We start from the raw sequence: 20,828 nt of genomic DNA on the forward strand, positions 1-20,828 counted from the left end.
TAGTTCAGGGGCTGAGCTTGGCCGCCACGATATTCAACGACATCTGTGTTGAGAGACAACTAACCTATGAACGTCCAGAGTATGCCATGGTGCAACAGACAGAATCTTATCATATGCAAAGGTGTTGATTGTCTTTGTGATATTGCTTCAAATTCCAAAAATGCCAACTTCTATGGATATCTAACTGTTCGAAAAGAAGGGTACAGTAAACAAGAGAGAGATGCAATAACCGACGTACAAGAGATGATTCATCATCATCATCATCTATCAGCATCCTCCATCACACATACATTATTGATTATTGTAGAAAAGAACCGAAAGGGGGGAATATCCACCGCAAGAGGTCCAAACGGTATCATAAGCCGAACAACTTTTATGAAACCATCACCATGCGCCGGGCTTTTTGTTGTTGTTGTATCTGTTGTTCAAACGATCAAAGGGGCTTCTCCGCCACAAGCCAGTAACTCGTTGAAATAAGACGCATCCTATCCATCTTAACAAACGCCTGCCCATCCAGACATAACCTGTCGATCAACGTCTTGAAGTGCTGGGGCAGGACGTGGATCTTCACCAAGCCCAGAATGATCTGGCGCATAGTGCGGAAGTAAATGTCGACCCGGTCAATCAGTGGCGCCTGTAGACCGTCGATGCTCGCGTTCTCGGATTTTGTGACGACGAAGCCGGCCTCCTCGAGGGCCTTCTCGAAACTCTTGGGTGTGGGTGTGCCAACGGCGCCGATGAGGGGCTTGACGCGCCTCATGAGCTCAAGGTGTTCGGGATTGCTGGGGTCATAGTCTGGCAGGCTGACCCAGTCGAGGAGCGAGACCTTGGCGCCCGGCTTGAGCACGCGATAGACTTCGCGGAAGAGCGTTGGGAGATCCTTGCACAGTGACAGCGCTTGGATCTGGTAAAAGCAGTCGAAGGAGTTGTCGGCAAAGGGCAGTGGTAGCGTGTTCATGTCTTGCTGTACAAAGTTGTTCTTCAATCCCTTCTGGTTGTTGAATTCTTGTGCCTGGGCGACCTGGTTGGGGTCGATGTTGAGACCGGTAACTGTAGCGCCGGTGATGCTGGCCATGTGAGCAGCCACGCGCCCTCGGCCACATCCCAAGTCGAGAACCTTGTCGCCGGCCTTCATGCCGATAGCACGCGCAACGGCCTTCTCGTAAAGCAGCTGGTTCTCGATGACATTGGCCCTCTTGTCCATGTGGGGAGGGATGTACATCTTCTCGACATCGCCCATGGCGCAGAGGTGGTTGATGACTCCGTAGTAAGCCTGCAAGCACTCCCCGACCTTGGCCTGGTAGTCGGGACCAAGTTCCTTGATCATGGCATTTTCGTCGGCCCAGTCGAGGTTGTAAATGACATACGAGTGCATGTAGTCATCTACCTGCTTTGGTGTTAGGTGGTGGATGTACTTGAAGGCTGACCGGAAGGTCTTGAAGCGGTTCGTAGTGGATTGCCGGTCGGCGTCGTCAAGGCCCAATGCATCTTGCTTTTTTGTGGATGGTGTCGCATTAACGGTGAGCTTTTGCTTCTCTTCGGCGACCCTGTCGATGCCGTCGGAGCTGTCTGAAGCCCGGTGCTGAAGTGAAACAGACATGGCGAATGACGTGCAGATTTCTGGGGTGCGGGGGAGGCAATGCTTGAGCCCCAGATGCGGAGATATGGGCGCAGAAGTTTAAGGTTAAGGTTTTGCGAATGGGGGTGGCAGTGCCCTTCGAAGTGGAAGATCGAGATGGAAGGAGATGTAGACGCCGGAAGCAAGTACAACACAACAGGCCGCAGGAGTTGCTTTGTTGTGAATTATCTGGTCGGTTGGGTAGCAAAGATGCGAGAGGAGAAGAGACTGGAGGAGTAAAGGTAAAATCAGTGGATAGACAGGTAAATATTGATTATGATATCAAGCCGTGAATGGAGAGGAACGGGTATTCAAGGTACCATCGACCCATGGCACTATCACTTGCACGGGAAGAGCGGAGCTCATAATTTGGAAGAAAAACTTAAAAGGCAAGGATGGGCTGGACAATGATCGGAGCATACTGTCAACAAAATGGATCCCGAGAGGTCCGGGAGGTCCGGGAGGTCCGGATGAGTTCGGTCGGAAGTCGGGTCCAAAGGGTCGTCACCTGAGGATGGGTTCGCCGCGTCGCGACAAACTTTTGAAACGGTAGTGTGCAATTCCTAGACACTTAAAGGGGCCATGAAGCCGTCATTCTGAAAGGTTCGGGGCTTCATGAAGAAGAAGGAAGACCGTGCTTGAGGATAGCCGTTCGGTCAATTAGTCATCCATACTGTTAGGTAAGACGCATGCATCATCCCACCTTCCATTTTGCTGTTGCAGCCGCTGCTGCTTCCCGTCTTAACACAGATGAGAATAACAAATCCATGGGAATACCAAAACGTCAGGATTGTTTGCGTATTACCGCAATTGGCGCCTTGGCAACGGGCAGGAACGGAAAGAGAGAGGAGGGTTCATTTCCTTGTGCTCCGGTCTCATGGACATCATATCCCCATCATAGCCATCATGGACTGGTGTTGGCCGAGTCCATTAAAACGACTGTGTCCCATATTAAAACGACTGTCTGTACCTAACATTGCTGTAAGACGCCGCCTACCGCGGAGGTTAGGGTCAGGGTTAGTTAGGGTTAGTTCCGGGGGTGCAGGGGGCCGGCGAGAGGCCCCCGCGTATGAATGTGAATTCGGCGTTGAGAAGGACGCGGTTTTGAGCTCTGAACGTCGTGGTGTTGAACGATCATTTTGGTGGTGATTGTGAGCGCGACCTGACACCAATCTTGGCAGTTCAGCATGGTGGACCGCGCCAAGGCCGATGGATTTGTGTGGTCAGGGACAGTCGTTCAACTAGGAGACACAGTCGTTTCAACGGGCCCGGTGTTGGCAATCTGCTATGTCCTGAAAAACGTAGAACCCCGGTTCAAACTTTGTAAGCGGGCAATATGTATACCTTCGGCCCGTCTCGTGGGAAAGTTAGCGCCGGGTGTTGGTTAAAAAGTACTTCTTTTCTTCGCGATTTTTTACAAGAGCGATATCGGCGTGGTATGATCCGTGAATATGCGAGTCACAAAATGCCGTTGCGAGAGAAGGACAGGGTCCCGAGCGCCGGGATCCCATCTTCGGCCAAAACAAGCTCGGGAGAAGCCCTGACAAGATTTTCTCTGATGCCGGGATGACCTCGCGGTGGGACTTTCGGCGAATAGAAATAAACAGGCTGGAACCCTGAGTGCTGAACAGGGTGTATGTTACCTCATCTCCTCATCGCTGTTGGCCCGACGAACCAACGTGATATTTGTACGTGAGGTGTATGGCTGGTGGGAGGAATGGCCGGAGGGTTCGGGTCTTGGGTCCCGTTCGGATCGGCGCCTGACACGTTCAAACCGTCAAAGACAATGCCGGGTGCCCGTGCTGCCGAGTGTTCGTCAACGGGGTTATGACGCTATGGCACCGGACATCTTTTCATGGAGATTTTGAGCCGATCGGGCGAGGCCAGCGGCTGCGGGCCATTGCAGGCGGGTGTCCCAGTGTGACTTCAGGGTCCACTCAGACAGCCAGCCCTATCAGGCCAGTATCTTCAGCACTGTTGGACACGGAGCGCTCTTCGCACCCTCTGAAGACCGATAACAGGCTTAGCATCATTTTGTTGCAGAAAATGTTAGTAAATGAGTGCAGTGGATCCACCAGTACAGTGTAAGAAAGTCACTCTCACTGCTAGCCAGAGCTCAAGGCCTCGGATCACCGTCTCTCACGACCGCGACGAACTGTCGAGATGGCAATAAACAATAATACTACCTGCTTGAGCTGCCATATGTACAGAATTCAACCTACCGAATCTCATTATGATCTGCGAATTCCTCCTTGAACCTACATTTATCGATCTGGGCTGACCCAATTTTCACTTTCCCGATACCGCCATCAGCAGGACTGCAACCCACGGCACCCATAGAAGTGGTTGACCACCCCAAAAGTGTCGACACTGAAGACGCTGCTAGCTGAGCCTTGGCTGGGCTCTGCGATACTCAGGAATGGAAGCATCTGTCAACTTCAATCATAACCCCATTCAGATATGCCGGGTACACTGCCCGTGGCTACTGATCAAACATAAGTTTTTCGTGGGAACCCGCCATGTTGAACTGAACACTACCCACAGCCACGAGAGTGAGCGATGGACATATATGGTAGAACAAGTATGGAAAGCTTCCGATATCATGGAAGATGCCGTACAGTTCGCATGGCAAGAGTTGGTTACTGCTTCGGATGGACAGGCAATCCAGGAAACCAGCAAACACACCTTCTTGCGCCGAATGAAAAGTGTTGATCGTGGAGACACGAAAGAGAATGGAGAAGGCAGAGCGCTACTGTTATCAAAGACGATCATAAGTCATGATCACCAAGAGGAAACCCACCTAGGCGCTGGGACACCGGCGCTTCTGTTGCTTTTTGTCCTTTGTTGTGCCACCTTCGCCCAACATCACACCGACGTCTCCTGCATGAACCACAAGGACACTCCGATATCACTCACTCCTCTGACTGCAGCAATAATTTCTTAGTGTTCCTCCGTTGTTTCCTCGAGGTACTGGATCTCATTCCGAAGAAAAGCTGGCGCCAGGGGTTCAGCTCGCCCAAGCCTGGGGCTAGGCGCAAGGAGTCCTTTGAGCAATCAACCACGCTTTCCTAAAATGGGTTTGAATAGAACCTCAATAAACACTTTGTTGCTAACCCCTAAATTTGCCGCTAGTCGGCCACACCGCAAGCTCTAAACAATCACGGTGTCTCTCCTATCACGTACCCGGTCTTTATTCTAGAAGGAGGGTGTTTCTCACGTGGCATCAACGTTAAGCGCCTCTTACATCCTCATCTTCACCTCACCCTTGCTTTGTCTTCCGTGCATCTTACCTTCTTCAGACGTTCGGCTTCTCCCCGAGTCCCCGTATCCCCGGCTGCATGAAGCATCTTCGACTACTCGGCCAGTTCCGGCAGGCCATCATTGGGCGGAGCACCGAGTCTGACCTGAACGTCTTCGTCCGAACCTCGATCGCCTTGAAACTCCTCAACGTTTCCGACACCTCGGGACCGAACTTTCATCCCTTCGAATCCCCAGTCGTGGCAATTCATCCCATACTCTCGCAGAATGTGGCTCTATGGCTCAATGAAGCCTTCCTCTGAATAGAGATCTGAATAAGCCATTGACGAATCCCCTCCGTCAACCTCCACCAAAGCAAGCCCTTGACCTCAATAACCACACCATCACCGAATAACAAACATGGCCCTTTCACGTCCATTGCTTAGTTCTGGACCGGCCTGTCGTCTTCTTTGACCGAACTCCCTCCCTCGTGGCCACCGCCCCCTTGGACGATCCTTGTCGCTAACCAGGTTTACCTGCGATTCTATAGAGATCGCACTTGAATAATCATGCCTTCACAGACTTCAACAACCGTGATAGTTTGGATATAAAAGATGGTGTTGATCTCCTCATAACTCACCCTTTTTTTTCCTCATCACCTTTGACATCGCCAATCAACCCTCAGAGGTCTTCATTCTCTCAACCAACAGGGTCCCCTTCGTTGACAACTTTTTAACATTCTTCCTCCAAGCCTTTCAAGATGAAGTTCACCCTCCCTCTTGTCATCTTCGCCGCCGTGGCCTCCGCCACTCCGGTCGCCCAGCCCGCCGCCGAGGCCGACGCTCAGTGGTGCCAGCTCCACGGCCAGTCCTGCTGGAAGGTCAAGCGTGTTGCCGACGCCTTCGCCACCGCCATCCAGGGTATGGGCGGTCTCCCGCCCCGCGACGAGTCCGGCCACCATCCCGCCCAGGTCGCCAAGCGCCAGGTCGACGAGCTCGCCGGCATCATCGCCCTCACCCAGGAGGACGTCAACGCCTACTACGACTCCCTCAGCCTCGGCGAGAAGTTCGCTCCCTCCACCGAGGAGGAGAAGAAGACCGAGAAGGTCGCCAAGCGGGAGGCTGAGGCCGAGGCGCAATGGTGCCGCATCCACGGCCAGTCGTGCTGGAAGAAGCGTGAGGCTGAGGCTCAATGGTGCCGTATCCACGGCCAGTCCTGCTGGAAGCGTGATGCCGCTCCCGAGGCTGCTCCCGAGGCCAACCCGCAATGGTGCCGCATCCACGGCCAGTCCTGCTGGAAGAAGCGTGACGCCGCTCCCGAGGCTGCTCCCGAGGCCAACCCGCAATGGTGCCGCATCCACGGCCAGTCCTGCTGGAAGGCCAAGCGCGCCGCCGAGGCCGTCATGACCGCCATCCAGTCCGCCGAGGCCGAGTCTGTTCTTCTCCTCCGTGACACCACCTTCAGCCCCGTCGACCGCGTCGGCAAGCGCGAGGCCCAGAACTGCAACGTCAAGTTCCACGGTGGTGTTAGGGGCACCTGCTGGAAGCGTGATGCCTCCCCCGAGGCGGCTTGCAACGCTCCCGACGGCGCCTGCACCAAGGCCACCCGTGACTTGCACGCCATGTACAACGTCGCTCGTGCCATCGTCACCGCTCACTCTGATGAGAACTAGGTTAGTAGTAACGTAACTTTCCTCCTCAAAATATTCCAGACAGTTCACAGTTGCTAACTGGCACACTTCTGCAGATTTCCCAAAATCTTCTCCTCACCTAAGGGGACGAAAAGACAAGAGGGGCAAAAAAAGGCTTGGATATATGATTTTTGCACGCCCTCTTTACAACTTTCACTTCTTTCAGGAAAAAAAAAACAACACATCTCTATATATAAACACACAAACACTTTTTGGGTTCACACCTAACACACAAAGGGATTGGATAGGCAAAAGGGAGGGGTCTTTTGTTAGTCTCCTACTTAACTTGTACAATCCTGTTTTTACATCATCAATTATTCTTCTCATGAGGGTAGGAAGGGGGTATTTGGGAACATGTACTTAGCTAGTTTCTGAGCCTCCCTTCCTCCTTAAAATACAAGGACAAGGCTGCTTGCCGATGATGGCGGCCTTGAATATTTTATCCTTGACATGCTCTTCTCTCCTTGCTGACTTTGCTTCTCGTGACATGTCCCTCTGCTTCGTTGTTTAGGAATTCGTTGCTCATTGCTTGGTGACCGGGTGACCTGAACGGCTTTGCGGTTACTGGTTGGGCGCTTGACTGTCTCGGGGTGGTAATTGATATGTTAGAGTGTTGAAGTTTTGTTGTTGCTGGAACACTAAAGTCAGTCAATCTCAGAATGATCGTGACCCATCCTTCCACCTGGAGACCTAGCTGCCATCGATGATCGCAGCGGTACCTGAAATACCTGAGAGTGACCATTGTTCCTTTTGTATTGTGGGATGTGAACTGAGAGAACAAGAACAATGACTGCAATGGTGTTTTGTTACTCACAAGCCGCCCGTGCTATCCAGAACATGTCCGCAGCTGTGCTACCACCTGAGCATGACGGCCTTTCCAAATATTTCCCATTTTTGTAAATTTACACATATTGTACAATGGGTACGAGTCTCGACACCAGGTATGCTAACGCCAATAGACCGACCTGCACCGCCGGTGCATATTTTATGTCGCTTCCCTCTCTTTTTTTACCCATCCGCCTTCACTGGACCCAGCCAGAAAAACCCATCGGTGACTCCAAAAGCCAAACCTCCCAAGAACCACATACATCCGCTCGTCACAGCCCCTTCTCCTCCAGCCAAGGCATCAATCTACCTCACCCCCGGCCAGCCCTTCTATGTTGCCCAACCCACACTCAACTTCTCCCCTCACCCTCACTACGCCTCCCCATCCTTCTTCCCCTCCCCAGGCCTCACATTCTTAAAAGTCGACCCCGGCGGGCTATTATCCACCTCCTTCTTCGGCCTCTCCGGCTCCGGCTCCGGCTCCCTCGCAGTCACCGACCCATCCTCCCAAAACTCCACATCCCCATCCTCGCCCAGCGTCCCCTTCTTGACCATCATCCCCTTGTCTTTCAACAGATCCTCGACCGTGACTCTGCGGTCCCCGAAGAGCTTGAGGTGGTCGCTGATGACGTGTCGGTTGCGGCAGTTGGGGCACGAGATCAGCACGGACCCGTGGTGGTAACCCTGTTTGGAGACCTTGTGCTTGGACCGGAAGTCGCAGGGGATGCAGGTGAAGGTTAGCTCGTACTGCGGGACTTGGGAGGTGTTGCGCTTGGGTTGTTCGGGTTGTTGTTGTTGGTCGGAGGGAACGGATTGGGGTTCGGGAGAGGAGGAGGGCTGGCTTCGTGGACGAGGGATGGTGTGTTTTGGTCGGATTGGTGTGTAACTTGGGTATTCTCTTTGTTTTGGTTGTTGCGATAGTGGTACGGGTACTAGTCGCTGACGCTGGGGGCTGTAGGAGCGGACGAGGTGGTCGAGGAAGCGCGGCGCTGTGGTTGTGGTTTTTAGCGATTGCGCCGGCGCCGGCGCCGAGCAGAGTCGCGCAATGCAGGGCAGTGTTGATGTCGCTGCTCGTTTGGAGGCCATGGCTGGAGGTATAGATAGAAGTGTTGGGCCGGTGTGGGATCCCGTTTGTGGATTGGTTGAATTCACGACAGAAAATGAGGATATTGGGAAGAAAGAAAAAGATAAAATGCGATAGATTCGGATAGAATCCGGTCGGTTTCGTCATGCGCCGTCACCTTAGAAGTCCAGCATCGCGACCCGCCCGCCTGTCCCCTGTCGAAATGTTTCTTATCGATAACGATCCCTGCAGAATATCCGTTAGTGTGCCTCTCCCGCTATAACAGTTCGCAGTCCACGCCTCTTCCGGCGATGCTGTCAATGATGGACGGGAGTGTAGAAAGGGAAGGTTAGGTACTCTCTTTATCTTGCGACATGTTAATGGAGTTTTCTGTTTAGTCTGTAATTAACACTGGGCGGCGTTTGCGTTGGCATGTAACATGGACGTAATAATACTTACAATACACTGGCACAAAGTAGTACCTGGAGCTCCACAAGTGTCTACGGCGTGCCTGGACTTCCCGTTTATCAAATACCGTCTACATTACTAAACTTCATCCTCGACCACTTCTCTTACCGTGTTTGCCACTTCTGGCAATTATCATTCCTCGGGTTTTCACTTTCTCTTGACTTCTCCGTTTGGTTCTTCTAGCCCCGAGTGTTCTTATACGTTACGATTTACGGGTCACCAAACGTTTTCCATCCTCGGTCTGGAGATTGTGTCGTGTACATCGCCGCAGCGAATTGCAGAACCCCTCACATGTCCCGCGCGCCCTGGCTCAGCTCGACTCGTCGGTCACAATCACCATAGCCCCTTAGCTATTACGCGTCTTCTATACAGACCTTTTCTTCGCGCACACGCCGTCGATACCAAGAGTGGTTACCGGCTACGATCGCTTGAGAGAATAGCTATTGGAAGGGTCACACCCGCAGGACTTCCACTTCACCATTCACAAAGACCCTTGCGGTTTAAGAGCTGAGCACAAACGTCGCAATCATGGCGTCGAGAACCAACAAGATCCGGCCCATTAGGAAGGTGTGTGTCTCGGGTTTGTTTACGCGATTTGGGCGCTTCTCACCCTGCAGTTAAAGCTAATGATATGATAGCCGATAATGAATCGGGACCAGGGCGAGTTCGAGCCATGCTGGGCACTCCTGCGCGACGCTATGACCGATATTCACCTGCAGAACGCCGGCCGTCTGTCCTTCGAACAACTATACCGAGCTTCATACAAGATTGTGCTTCGAAAGAAGGGCGCCCTGCTCTACGAGAGGGTCAGAGACTTTGAGCAGGAGTGGTTCCGAGACCACATCATGCCGAATATCGCCGCCCTGATTACCAAGAACCTGATCAACATATCGCTGCTTCAGCACCCGGGGTCGAGTTCACACGAGCGCAGGGAGATGGGCGAGAAGTTTCTTCGCGGAATACGAGACTCATGGACGGATCATAACAGGTCTATGAACATGATTGCGGACGTGCTCATGTATCTCGACCGTGTGTATACGCTAGAGACGAAGCAGCCCTCTCTGTTTGCCGTTACAATTGGTCTCTTCCGGGATAATGTCCTCCAGAGCCACATTGGCACGGCCGCAGACGACATTGAGCAAGACTTTGTCGTCTTTGACATTCTCTGCGCTGTCATATTGGACCTGATTAACATGGAGCGCGACGGCGATATTATCAACCGAAACCTAGTGCGCAAGATCACCGCAATGCTCGAGAGCTTATACGAGACAGATGACGAGATCGAGAACCAGCGACTATACCTGACCCTCTTCGAACCACGCTATCTCGAGGCAAGCACAGAGTTTTACCGCAAAGAGTGTGAGAAGCTGGTCCAGGAAGCAAACTGCAGCACTTGGCTCCGCCATGCCCAACGGCGACTAAACGAGGAGCGGGAGCGATGTGGCACTACGGTATCAATTATGACCACCGACAAAATCGCGAGTGTTGTGGAGAAGGAGCTCATCGAGGCAAAGCTCGATGTGTTCCTGGCCATGGAAGGGAGCGGCCTGAAGCCCATGATCGACAATGATCGCTTGGACGACCTTTCGATCTTGTACCAACTCATATCCAGAGTGGACAGTACGAAATCGGCGCTGAAGGTTATTCTACAACGTAGAGTACGGGAGCTTGGGCAGGAGATTGAAAAGGCGCTCAAGAATACAGACTTTTCCGTCGCTGGCGCAGCTGCTGGGGATGGTGAGGATGCTGGAGAAGCGGCAGAGAAGGCCAAAGCTCAGACCTTGAATCCGGCTCAGCAGCAGACCGCAGCCGCTATCAAGTGGGTTGATGACGTCTTGCAGCTTAAGGACAAGTTCGACCGAATACTGTCCGATTGCTTCTGCGATGATCTCCTGCTACAATCCGCGATTACACGAAGCTTCTCTGACTTCATCAACTCTTTCAACCGCAGTTCGGAATATGTGTCACTATTTATTGACGACAATTTGAAACGCGGCATCAAGACAAAGACGGAAGCGGAAGTAGACGCTGTCTTGGACAAGGCCATTGTCCTTCTCAGGTATCTTTCGGATCGAGACATGTTCGAAAGGTATTACCAGAAACATCTGGCCAAGCGGCTACTGCATGGGAAGTCCGAGATCCATACCGAGAAGGAGATGGTATCCCGTATGAAGTCGGAAATGGGCAACCATTTCACATCCAAGTTTGAAGGAATGTTCAAGGACATGGAGTTGTCCAAAGACCTCACCGACAACTACCGTGATCATATCGCCAGTTTAGGCGATGCCGACCATAAGAAGGTCGACCTCAACATCAACGTCCTGACCACCAACAACTGGCCACCCGAGGTAATGGGTGGTGGAACGTCGAAGGGGGAAGGGGCGAAAACGGATTGCTTCTATCCACCCGAAATCAAGCGGCTCCAGGAGAGTTTCTACAAGTACTACCTCAAGGACAGGAGCGGCCGTGTTCTTACGTGGGTCAGCTCGGCGGGCAATGCGGACATCAAGTGTGTGTTCCCCAAGGTTCCGGGCAAGGAGACCGGACCCTTGAGCAAGGAAAGGCGATATGAGCTGAACGTCTCGACATATGGCATGATTGTGCTCATGCTATTCAACGATCTCGAGGACGGCGAAAGTTTGAGCTTCGACGAGATCCAAGCCAAGACGAACATTCCGGCACCAGAGCTTATGCGAACACTGGCTTCGCTTTCGAGTGTTCCCAAGTGCAGGGTACTGCTCAAGGAACCGGCCACAAAAAATGTGAAGAATACCGACAAGTTCTCTTACAACGCACAGTTTGTGAGCAAGGCTATCAGAATCAAGGCTCCCGTCATAAGCAGCATTTCCAAGGTCGAAGGGGACGAGGAGCGAAAGGAGACGGAAAGGAAGAACGACCAGACACGTGCTCATGTTATTGATGCGGCGGTTGTCAGAATCATGAAGTAAGTTTTTTTTCGCCCGTTCCCATTGCTCGATTCGCATGTATTTATTTGTCCCGGAAGCTAACGTTTTTTTTTTGTTTTTTTTTTCCCGCAGGCAACGCAAGCTACTCGCCCACACAAAGCTCGTAAACGAGGTCATCTCGCAACTCATGGGCCGCTTCAAGCCTGACGTACCGCTAATCAAGAAACGAATCGAGGATCTCCTCGCCAGAGAGTACCTGGAGCGGGTGGAGGGTGACTCGTCAACCTACCGATACTTGGCTTAGTCCATCACATTGCACCGAGTACTCGTCTGGGCTAGAAGCGCCCTCCAGACCCAATGCGCGCCAAGGTGTGTGACAGGCGTTTCGAGCCCACACGAGTAGTATATGTAGTAGCCTAAGCATAAACACTCCCGACTGGATAGTCGTTTAACAACAACAACAATTCAAGATTGGGAGAGGACCGGCGAGATCATTCATGCTTCAAAATCTTGATAATGTCAGCCCTCCAGTCCAGTGACCCAACGAGCAAGCACGTGCCCCCATGATGCAGACAGACCTTCTACATACTTCTTTACCCCTTTCTACCATGCAAAAACTATATATAACGAACATAAGCTCTGGAAAATGGAGAGGTGAGACACATGCATATTCGCGAAACTGTACTTTCCGGACGAGTCCGGACAGAAATCTTATACTAACTTACGCGCACCAGCGGCTTTGTCATTTCGTCAGGAGTTGTGTTATTGCAGATACGGGTAGGTTGAAGGTCATCGTGCCGGTCTTTCACCACCGACCGGACTGGGATTGGGAAAGGTTGGGGGGATGGAAAGGTTGATCTACGATGAAAACACTCTACCTACATGATGTGTCTACATACTCTGCCTTTGGCGGCGGCGGGTTCAAATGTTGATAGCAGAATAGGAATCAGCAAACAAGGGTACATTAACAATTCTATAACACCGCCGGTCCTTTTTTGCACCTAATTTAACACACAACTGGTATGGTATTATCACTTCCCCTCCCCCATCAACCCATCAACCTATCAACACCACCTACTCTGTACATAGTTCTACTCCTGCGTAGCCGCCGCAGCACTGGCACTAGCACTAGCATGGCTCTGGCACCAGTTAAGCCAATCCGAGAAGAAGGCCGGCTGGATCTTGACCTCGCCCTTGAACCACTTGAGCTGCGAATCCGCATACAGCTCAAACACCTCGTCCGTCTTCTCCCTCGCCACCAACACCGACGCGATGGCCAAGCTCGCCGTCGACGCCGCCTTGGCAAACGCGTGCGACCCGTCCTTGGGCGCCTCCGAGTGCACCTCGTGCAACTGGGCCACCAACTCATTAACCTGCTCGTCGCTGATGATTTCAGTAGTAGTAAAGCTGCTCCTCTTGGCCTTTTTCAGGGCCTTGGAGAATTGGTTAATCATCTCGCATGCTTTGTTGGCTAGCGGTTTGGTGGTGGTGGTGCGGATGAGCTCCAAGAGGGGGAGCAAAACCTCGAAGGCGAGGGGGTTCGCGACGGCGGCTTCCTTCTTGATGAAGATGGCTAGCAGGTCGAGGACGCGGTGCTTGAAGTTGATTACTGTTTCTTTGGCGTCCTTTTTCTCCTTCTTCTTGTTGGTGTTGGCTGCCTTGGCCCGGTGCTTGAAGATCTCGGCGAGCTTGGCGTCGACTTCCATCATTTCCGAGTCGGACATGTCGGACTCGTCGTCCGAAGAACCTTCGGGAGCGTCGGCGTCTTTGTCGAGGCGGTGGCTGCCGAGAGCTTCGGCTAGGGCCGTGTCCAAAGCGTCGAGGGCTTCTTGGTTTTCGTTTTCAGGTTCTGAGGTGTTGTCGTCGTCGTCGTCGTCGTTGTCAGAGTCGGAGTCGTTGTCGCTGGGTTCGTCGTCGTCGGAGCCGGCTTCTTCGAGGTTGACGATTTCCACGTCGGAATCGAGTTCTTCCTCGTCGTCGCTTCCGTCGTGGTCGTGATCGTGCTCGTCGTCAGAGCCTTCGGCGTTGGCCATGTCTTCATCTTCGGTGCTGAAAAGCGCTTGCTGGCCCTTGGCGCTCTCTTCGGCGGCCAGGGGATCGGTCAGAAGCTTGATGGCTTCGGACGACATGAGGTTTGTGAAGGCTTCGAAAACCTGCTGCGATACCTGCCGCATAAGCGAAGACGGGCGAGCAACCATGGCGAGAAGGATTTCCACCAGGAACTCGGCGATGCCCTCGCCGCCTTGGATGTCCTCGCCGGCAAGCTTGTCGTAGCACTCCTCGAGCTCCTCGAGAAGGTTCATGACGTCGGGGTCTTCATTGTAGAACTGCAGGATGGCGACGGCGTACAGCAGGGCGAGAGCCTGGCGGGGGGCTTTGGTGTCCTTGGTGTCCTTGGCGGGGTCGAGCAGGTCCTTGAGCTTCTCGTAGGCTTCGAGAACGGCTCCGCCGATCTCGTCCTCGGGGTCCAGGTCGGCCTTGATGGAGAGGATGGCGCCGCAGAGGTGGCCGAAGTCTTCGGGCCTCTTCACGAGCTTGGCGAAGGCAGAGGTGGTCTTGGTGCGGAGCGCCTCCTTGATGCTGGCTGGGACTGACTGGTTCGAGTAAGCCAATTCTGTGAGGACCTCGATCGCTGAGCCAGGAACGGAGACGCTTGAGGTGCTCTCCTCGTCGGATGGCACGCTAGAGAGCCTGAAAAGGTAGCTGCTCAGGGACTGGTAGTACTTGGTCTCATCAAGGCCGCTCTTGGAGAAGTCCTTGAGCTGTAGGGTCTTGAGGACCTTCTTGATGGTCTCAGGGGTGGCGTGTTGAAGGATCTTGTCGACAGTCTTGGCGTTGGTCCATTGATCGAAGTTGTACACGCCATTGCGACTAAGAAGCTGGCGAAGAATCATCGGCAGAAGGGAGGGATCGCGGTCGACGGTAGCTTCGATTCCTTTGAGGGCTTTGATCGCCGCGCGGTGAAGATACCTGTCCTCCTTGGCGGCTTGGTTCATGAGGCAAGTCATGAGGTTCTGGCTAAATACGGACTCAACGATGAAGGTCTGGCTGGCTGCGCCTTCAAGCATTCGCTGGAAGATCATGAAACCGGAGAATTTCTGGCTGTCCGAGGAGGTCTTGGAGAAGAATCCCTCTGATGAAACTTGTTAGCTCACGATTCAGTCAACGATAGACAGTGATGCTTACCATCAACGACCCGCTTCCAAAACTGCTTGAACTGCTCAGCGGCATCGGACTTATCCTTCTCGCCAAGCTTAAGGAAATGGGCAAGAATCAAGTTCCAGACAAAGTGCAACTGGGCAGTCCAGTTACCTTGCTTCTGTTTCTTGTTACCCGCTTGATCGTTAGAGGTATCTCTACCACTGTCCTTCAGGACAGCAGGAAGAGAGGTAAGGGAATCAGCCTCAAGAGGGCTTCGCCACGGCTGTTTGGGCATTTTCATGTCTGGGAAGCGATCGAGAGCGGCAATCCAGATACCGACACCTTCAGGGGTCTTGGCCACCCCTTCATCGGCGAGTCTCTGCAGCGTTTCCTCGGCAAGTTCGACCTCCATCTGGGAGATGGCCTGCACAATGATCCAGCCGCATTGAGACTTGAGCCATGACTTCTTCTGAGAAAGCTTGAGGACGAGGTCCAGAACGGCCTGCCACCTCGACTTATCCGAGAAGAGGATGCCGGCACGAACAAAGCATTCGATGCCAAACAACTGGCCAAAATAATGATCTCTCTCCTCCTGACCATTGCCACTGCCTCCAGCATCGGTCTTCTCAACCAGAATACCCAGGACCTTGTCGAACGTAAGGCCGGTGTACTTGGACCCAGCAAGGTACTTTTCTCCAAACAGCTGACCCAGAATCTCGGTCAAGACCAGACTGAAGCCCAGACGGGATGCATTCCTCCCGCTGGCGAGACCGCGGAAGAGACGGCCGGCAAGATGGCGGAAAAGGACGGGCTCTTCGACGCCATCGCCTTCCAAAAGACCAGCTATGATGATGCTGGCAGCCTCAATGCGTTCGTTTTGGTCTTCGCTGCCGAGCTGCTCATACAGTGCAAGCTCTCTCTTGCGCTCCTCAACGGTGGGGTGTTCGGTGAAGGGCGCCGGCTTGTCTTGGACTTTTGATGATGCCTTGGTTTTTGTCGAACCATCTGTCACTGGCGTTTCTTTCTTTGATCTTTTCTGAGAAGGGAGGTTGTCATTGGGAGCCTCCTTTGGCGTGCGTTTCCTTTTGTTGGCCATTTTGTCTGTCGTCGATGTTGTTGTGAGTTTCGATGACAATTTCCTGCCCGGGTTCAGGTTGTCAGTGGATGCAATGCCAGTATAAACAGCTGCCGGCCATCATCACAGTCTCCTGGAAAATTTTAGTGGGGCCGCTGTTGTTCTGCCTGCTTCTACCGCTTCGACGACGGGATGATTCTTTCTTTTAATTGCATAGGAAGGGAAGATTGATTACATTATCATGCAATGTTCGTCAAACCATCCTAGCAAGAACATTGCTGCTTTCCTTCCACTTCGTCTTGATGACCACATCCACTCTACCATTGCGAATCGATTTTCGGCTGGATGAGGAGGCCCATTTGTTCCTCATAATATTTCACAAAATTTGCGAAGCTGAATCAATCGATCTCGACATGGTTCCTTTGAAGCGATCTGAATGCACTGGGGACCGTCATCATGTGATTTCGCGTTACCCCGCGCGTCGCCGCGCAATGTTTATTTACATCGGCTTGGTTCACATCGTGAGATCTCGTTACAAGAGATAGTGAATGACGGCCAACGACAACCTGGGCGAGACATCGATCGGAAAGTGTCAAATACTATCCAGGGGTCGAAAACATAAACAAACAAAAGGGAGAACGGCTGTGGGGTCTCGCCGGGTGGCAACCGTGCTCATCACCAGAAGGACTTTCCGAAGCAGCCATTCACAGGCTCCATTATCCCATGGGTCAAGTTCTTCAAACCAGATCTTTCCATTGAATTTTTACCATCGGAACATGACAGAAGCAGTGGCTCTCAGAGAGCATCATTGACGAAGAAAAAGAATGTAAAGATCGAGGACTTCTTTGTTGTGTCGTCAATGAACAGGAGGTTATTCTTGGTGTTCAGAAGCTTTGACATTGTTTCCGAGTTCCGATCCCTTGCCGTATGCCTTTCATGTCCACACTTCTGTCATCCCTCACGCATCACGGAGGTCTGCCTGCCGTAAGTGACTTCCCTTGGGGAAACGATACAATGAATATATATGAGACCAGTGGGCATGTATAAAGCACGGAAATTAGAACGAGGGCAGGTTGTAGTGTCAGCAAGAAAGTGACATTTATACCGTTACCGGGCGATAGTGAGTACTTGGATCAACTGCGTGGTCTGGGCAGACATCATGTACCTTGGCGCGAAGATGCACCGCATGCAAGTCTAGTGAGCGCTTACTGCATAACAGAAGATGTGCAGATGTACCCCGGAGTAGACGCCCGATCCCGTCAACGGAAGCAACCTGTGTGAACGGAAAGAGAGGCTGTACTGCAATGATAACTCCGCATATTGCGACTGATGAAAACAACAAACCAAGATGGGATGAAAGACAAAAGTCACAACAAAGTGAAAAGCCCGTGATGTGCAGCAGATGGGACAGTAAAAGTGACACCTGCCCAGGGGTCTCCAAAAGCGGCGCTCGAGCGCAGCGCTCGCTCCAGGTGCTACCCACATGGAACTCCCTCGGCTGGGTTGCTGGGTAACAGCCCAACCCATGAACCACCGGTTACAAACAACCCGGTAATAAACATGCTGTAAACCCTCATCACCAGGTGTTGTTGCCGTTGTTGGGCTTCCCCGTAGGTGCCCTGGATTTGACCACTCGTTCTAGAGCGGAAATCCTCCAACAACCGCCATCGACGGTTACCAGTGCAACGCCATTGCAACCCTCCTTCCTCGTTGCCCCTTCCGCCAGCCAGTCGAAGACAGGACCTGCTTGGACGTTGCCGGGTGCTCCTTCAATTTTCGGACCACTGAACACTGAACAGGGCAGACATCCGATTTTGTCAACTTCCCACTCCCGTCGAACGAGGTCCAAGTTTACTTGCTGGAGTTCTCGTCCGGCTTGTGGATGTTTACACCAGCTCTTCACTTTCACTTCAGCATTGGACCCTTGCGCGCGCACAACACCTACGTGCTCCTCTTTCTTACAACTGAACTAACATCGAACGCACGTTCTGCTCTTCGACCTTTATTCTAGCTTTTCAACATAGCCAGCCCACTTTACCCTATGCGGTCGCCCATTCGCAGTCCTCAAAGAGACTCCATTCCGTCACCCACCAGACTGTCCGTGTGCAGCTGAGCGCTTGTCCCCGTTCGCCCCGCCCCCAGGCCAGGCCATCACTGCCCGTCTACCTACAATACAACAACACCTCAGGTGGTGGTGAAAGGAAGTTCTGCCGTGTGCACAAGTTTGCACAACTGCATACCGCCCGTGGCATTGAACCAAGAGACGGATCCGACCAAAGTATTCGAACAAGGAAAAAACGGAGGTTGTGTAATCCCGGCGACCACAAATCTTCTAAACTGGTCCGAGTTCCCTGCCCGCACTATCGGGAAGGCAATTGTTGGCTGACGGATGTGGACTAGGCTTTGATCGACATCGATATCGACGCGTCCAGTTTGCACCACTATTTAGCTTCCAAGTCCGTCTGTCAACTTGCTCGGCGACAACCTTCGAGTCCCAAGTCCAGTTCCTTGGTCTTCCGTGCGCGCCAACTCGAGCGGACCTTTCTCCCGGTGTCCAGGTCCATAGCATCGCGACGGCGAACCCGACGATAGCAGCCCTCGACGACAGTGACGACGATTCCACGAACGCGAATCAGCCAGCCATAGCATCAATTGGCGACTCTTCTTCGCGTGCTGCGCAAGCTTCTGTCGTGTTTCCAGAAATTTGCTCTTCTCCAATATTCAGACGGAACCCGGCCTCACAGCAGACCAATTGGAACATCGTTATATGCCGAACATCAGTCCGTAGGGAAATCGAAACTGGTTGGAGAGTTGTCACGAGAATATGGAGGCTTCATCGCCCCTGGCCGCGATTCGGCCTGCTCCGCCGTCTTTTAGCCAGCCAGAAGTGCTTGGACCGCGCAATAGCAACTTGGCGCCACCGACAGGTCTCTTCAACTTCAAGCGATCCAATGCAGACTTGTTCAACACCAAACATGCGGAAAGATCTTCGCCTAAGGGCTCGTTAGCGGCCGGGTCGTCAGAAAACTTCAAGCTTAATGAAGCAGGGTTAGCCTTCTCACCTAGAGCTCGAACAACCGATAGCATCGTCGACAGTGTTGACCAAATGGAAATCTGCAGTAGCCCGTTACTTCCGACTCCACGGCGTGCGCTGTTCACCTCAACGGGTATCGAGAACACTGCTGAAGGTCGTGGTAAGTAGTTAATGGCGTGGACAATCTGCTACATGGTTTATCTGAAGCTCGGACGCTGACAGATCTGTAGGGTATGCAACCACGCCGCCACCTCCTGCATCATCGTCACCTGCAGTCAACAGGTTGGACATGTCTCCGGTACCGATCAGGGCACCTTTCCTGTCCCGTCTCGCCGTTAGTCCTTCTCCAACTCCGGTTGATTCTGGTGATGAGGACACTTTACCAGACTCACCTGCTGCTGTGCGGCAGTTGTCCCAAGAATCCAAGGGAATTGGTGCCGAGTAAGTTTATGCTTGACTTTTTACCAGCAAAACTCTCCGAATTCTCCCCTCGTTCTTTGGTCTATGCAGAAGCTAATCATCCCATCTTCTCTTTACCAGGCGAAGGAAACTTGGTTTGTCTCGTCCACCTCTGGCCCGGGCCAAAGGTTACAGCACGAGTAGTATACCCGGCCGCTCCAACGGCTCCGGGTCGGGACTGCCGCCCTTTCGCTTCGGTGGTCGGAGCCTAAAGGTACCCATCTCCCCTTCGGTGTCATTATCATTGAGCGAATGTTTCGAGGAATCACCCCCGCAGGAGCGCCGGACACCTGTCTTGCCGGGTAGTCCGTGCTCTAACGCGGCGGCAGCGCGCTGCAGGACTCATCATGGCAGCGTGAGCAGCATTAACAGCGTCCGCAAACGTTCTCCCACCAATACACCTTCGAACCCCTTTGCCCGGCAAAGGAAAACATTCCGCCGCTCGCTGTCCATGTTTGAGAGCCCGGGTGACATTGTCAAGCCTAAGGAACGGACATCTCTTCCCTCCGGTCTCAAGTCTGTCGTGGATGTCGACGAACCTCAGGAGCCTCTGTTGCCACACTTCTTCCCCTCAGGCGAGAACGATTCCATCCCGCGCATCAGTCGAGACACATTGCTTGAAGTTCTGGACGGCAAGTATGGCAGTCAGTACTCGCACAAGATAATTGTTGACTGCCGGTTCGAATACGAGTACGAAGGTGGCCACATTGACGGGGCTATCAATTACAATGACAAGGAGCTTTTGGCGAGACATTTGTTCGAGACCCCCATGGAAGGGCGCACGCTCTTGATCTTTCACTGCGAATATTCGGCCCACCGCGCGCCCATCATGGCCCGTCACATACGATCTGAAGACCGCACTATCAACGCCGAATTCTACCCCAAACTCACGTACCCCGATGTTTACATCCTGGATGGCGGCTATAGTGGATTCTTCCAAAACCACCGAGAACGTTGTTGTCCTCAAGCGTATATCGAGATGAACGCCGCCGAACATGTCAACACGTGCGAGCGAGAAATGGGTCGTCTACGCCAGACTCGCAAGGGCTTTAGTAGGGCCCAGACCTACGCATTCGGGCAGCGCGAACGCAAGTCCGACAAATTCGAGGCTGTTTCGCCAACCGCGCCGGGCCGCAAGGTTTCTCGGGATGATGAGGAGGACATGATAGGAGCATCGCCCATTCTCGGAAATGACCGAAGCCATTCTAGGCGCATGGCTACCTTCTGAAGCCGAGAAGTGGCATGCCCAGACATGAACAGACACCACCTCTGTCGATATGGGCTGTGATTTACTGCATGGAGAGCGTCTGAC

At 52.8% G+C, this 20,828-nt stretch overlaps 6 protein-coding genes across 6 annotated transcripts; 3 read left to right on the top strand and 3 right to left on the bottom strand.

Annotated features, from left to right (window-relative positions):
* Positions 1-112: 112 nt before the first annotated feature.
* On the bottom strand, positions 113-2,008 carry B0H65DRAFT_9618 (S-adenosyl-L-methionine-dependent methyltransferase). The gene has a single exon (XM_062831615.1). It carries the CDS (start codon positions 1,598-1,600, stop codon positions 434-436), a length of 1,167 nt encoding a protein of 388 aa, XP_062685739.1. The 5' UTR covers positions 1,601-2,008; the 3' UTR covers positions 113-433.
* Positions 2,009-5,615: 3,607 nt separating this feature from the next.
* On the top strand, positions 5,616-6,866 carry B0H65DRAFT_535255 (pheromone precursor ppg-1-like protein; the record flags this gene model as incomplete). Its single annotated transcript, XM_062829024.1, has 2 exons — positions 5,616-6,527; positions 6,602-6,866. The coding sequence occupies one exon, from the start codon at positions 5,616-5,618 to the stop codon at positions 6,525-6,527; it is 912 nt and encodes a 303-aa protein (XP_062685740.1). The 3' UTR covers positions 6,602-6,866.
* Positions 6,867-7,742: 876 nt separating this feature from the next.
* On the bottom strand, positions 7,743-8,456 carry B0H65DRAFT_414148 (DNL zinc finger-domain-containing protein; the record flags this gene model as incomplete). Its single annotated transcript, XM_062823890.1, has 1 exon — positions 7,743-8,456. One exon carries the CDS (start codon positions 8,454-8,456, stop codon positions 7,743-7,745), a length of 714 nt encoding a protein of 237 aa, XP_062685741.1.
* A 973-nt stretch (positions 8,457-9,429) lies between these two features.
* B0H65DRAFT_543690 (Cullin) lies at positions 9,430-12,111 on the top strand (the record flags this gene model as incomplete). Its single annotated transcript, XM_062829243.1, has 3 exons — positions 9,430-9,468; positions 9,540-11,845; positions 11,940-12,111. 3 exons carry the CDS (start codon positions 9,430-9,432, stop codon positions 12,109-12,111), a joined length of 2,517 nt encoding a protein of 838 aa, XP_062685742.1.
* Positions 12,112-12,787: 676 nt separating this feature from the next.
* B0H65DRAFT_483034 (DNA polymerase phi-domain-containing protein) lies at positions 12,788-16,307 on the bottom strand. Its single transcript, XM_062827661.1, has 2 exons — positions 14,994-16,307; positions 12,788-14,940 (listed from the first exon to the last, which is right to left on the bottom strand). Exons 1-2 carry the CDS (start codon positions 16,042-16,044, stop codon positions 12,899-12,901), a joined length of 3,093 nt encoding a protein of 1,030 aa, XP_062685743.1. The 5' UTR covers positions 16,045-16,307; the 3' UTR covers positions 12,788-12,898.
* Positions 16,308-18,642: 2,335 nt separating this feature from the next.
* B0H65DRAFT_9720 (Rhodanese-like protein) lies at positions 18,643-20,828 on the top strand. The gene is made up of 3 exons (XM_062831628.1): positions 18,643-19,217; positions 19,288-19,498; positions 19,598-20,828. Exons 1-3 carry the CDS (start codon positions 18,848-18,850, stop codon positions 20,742-20,744), a joined length of 1,728 nt encoding a protein of 575 aa, XP_062685744.1. The 5' UTR covers positions 18,643-18,847; the 3' UTR covers positions 20,745-20,828.

Source organism: Neurospora tetraspora (assembly GCF_033439725.1).
Source record: "Neurospora tetraspora strain CBS 560.94 chromosome Unknown B0H65scaffold_1, whole genome shotgun sequence".
Classification (NCBI taxonomy): Eukaryota; Fungi; Ascomycota; class Sordariomycetes; order Sordariales; family Sordariaceae; genus Neurospora; species Neurospora tetraspora.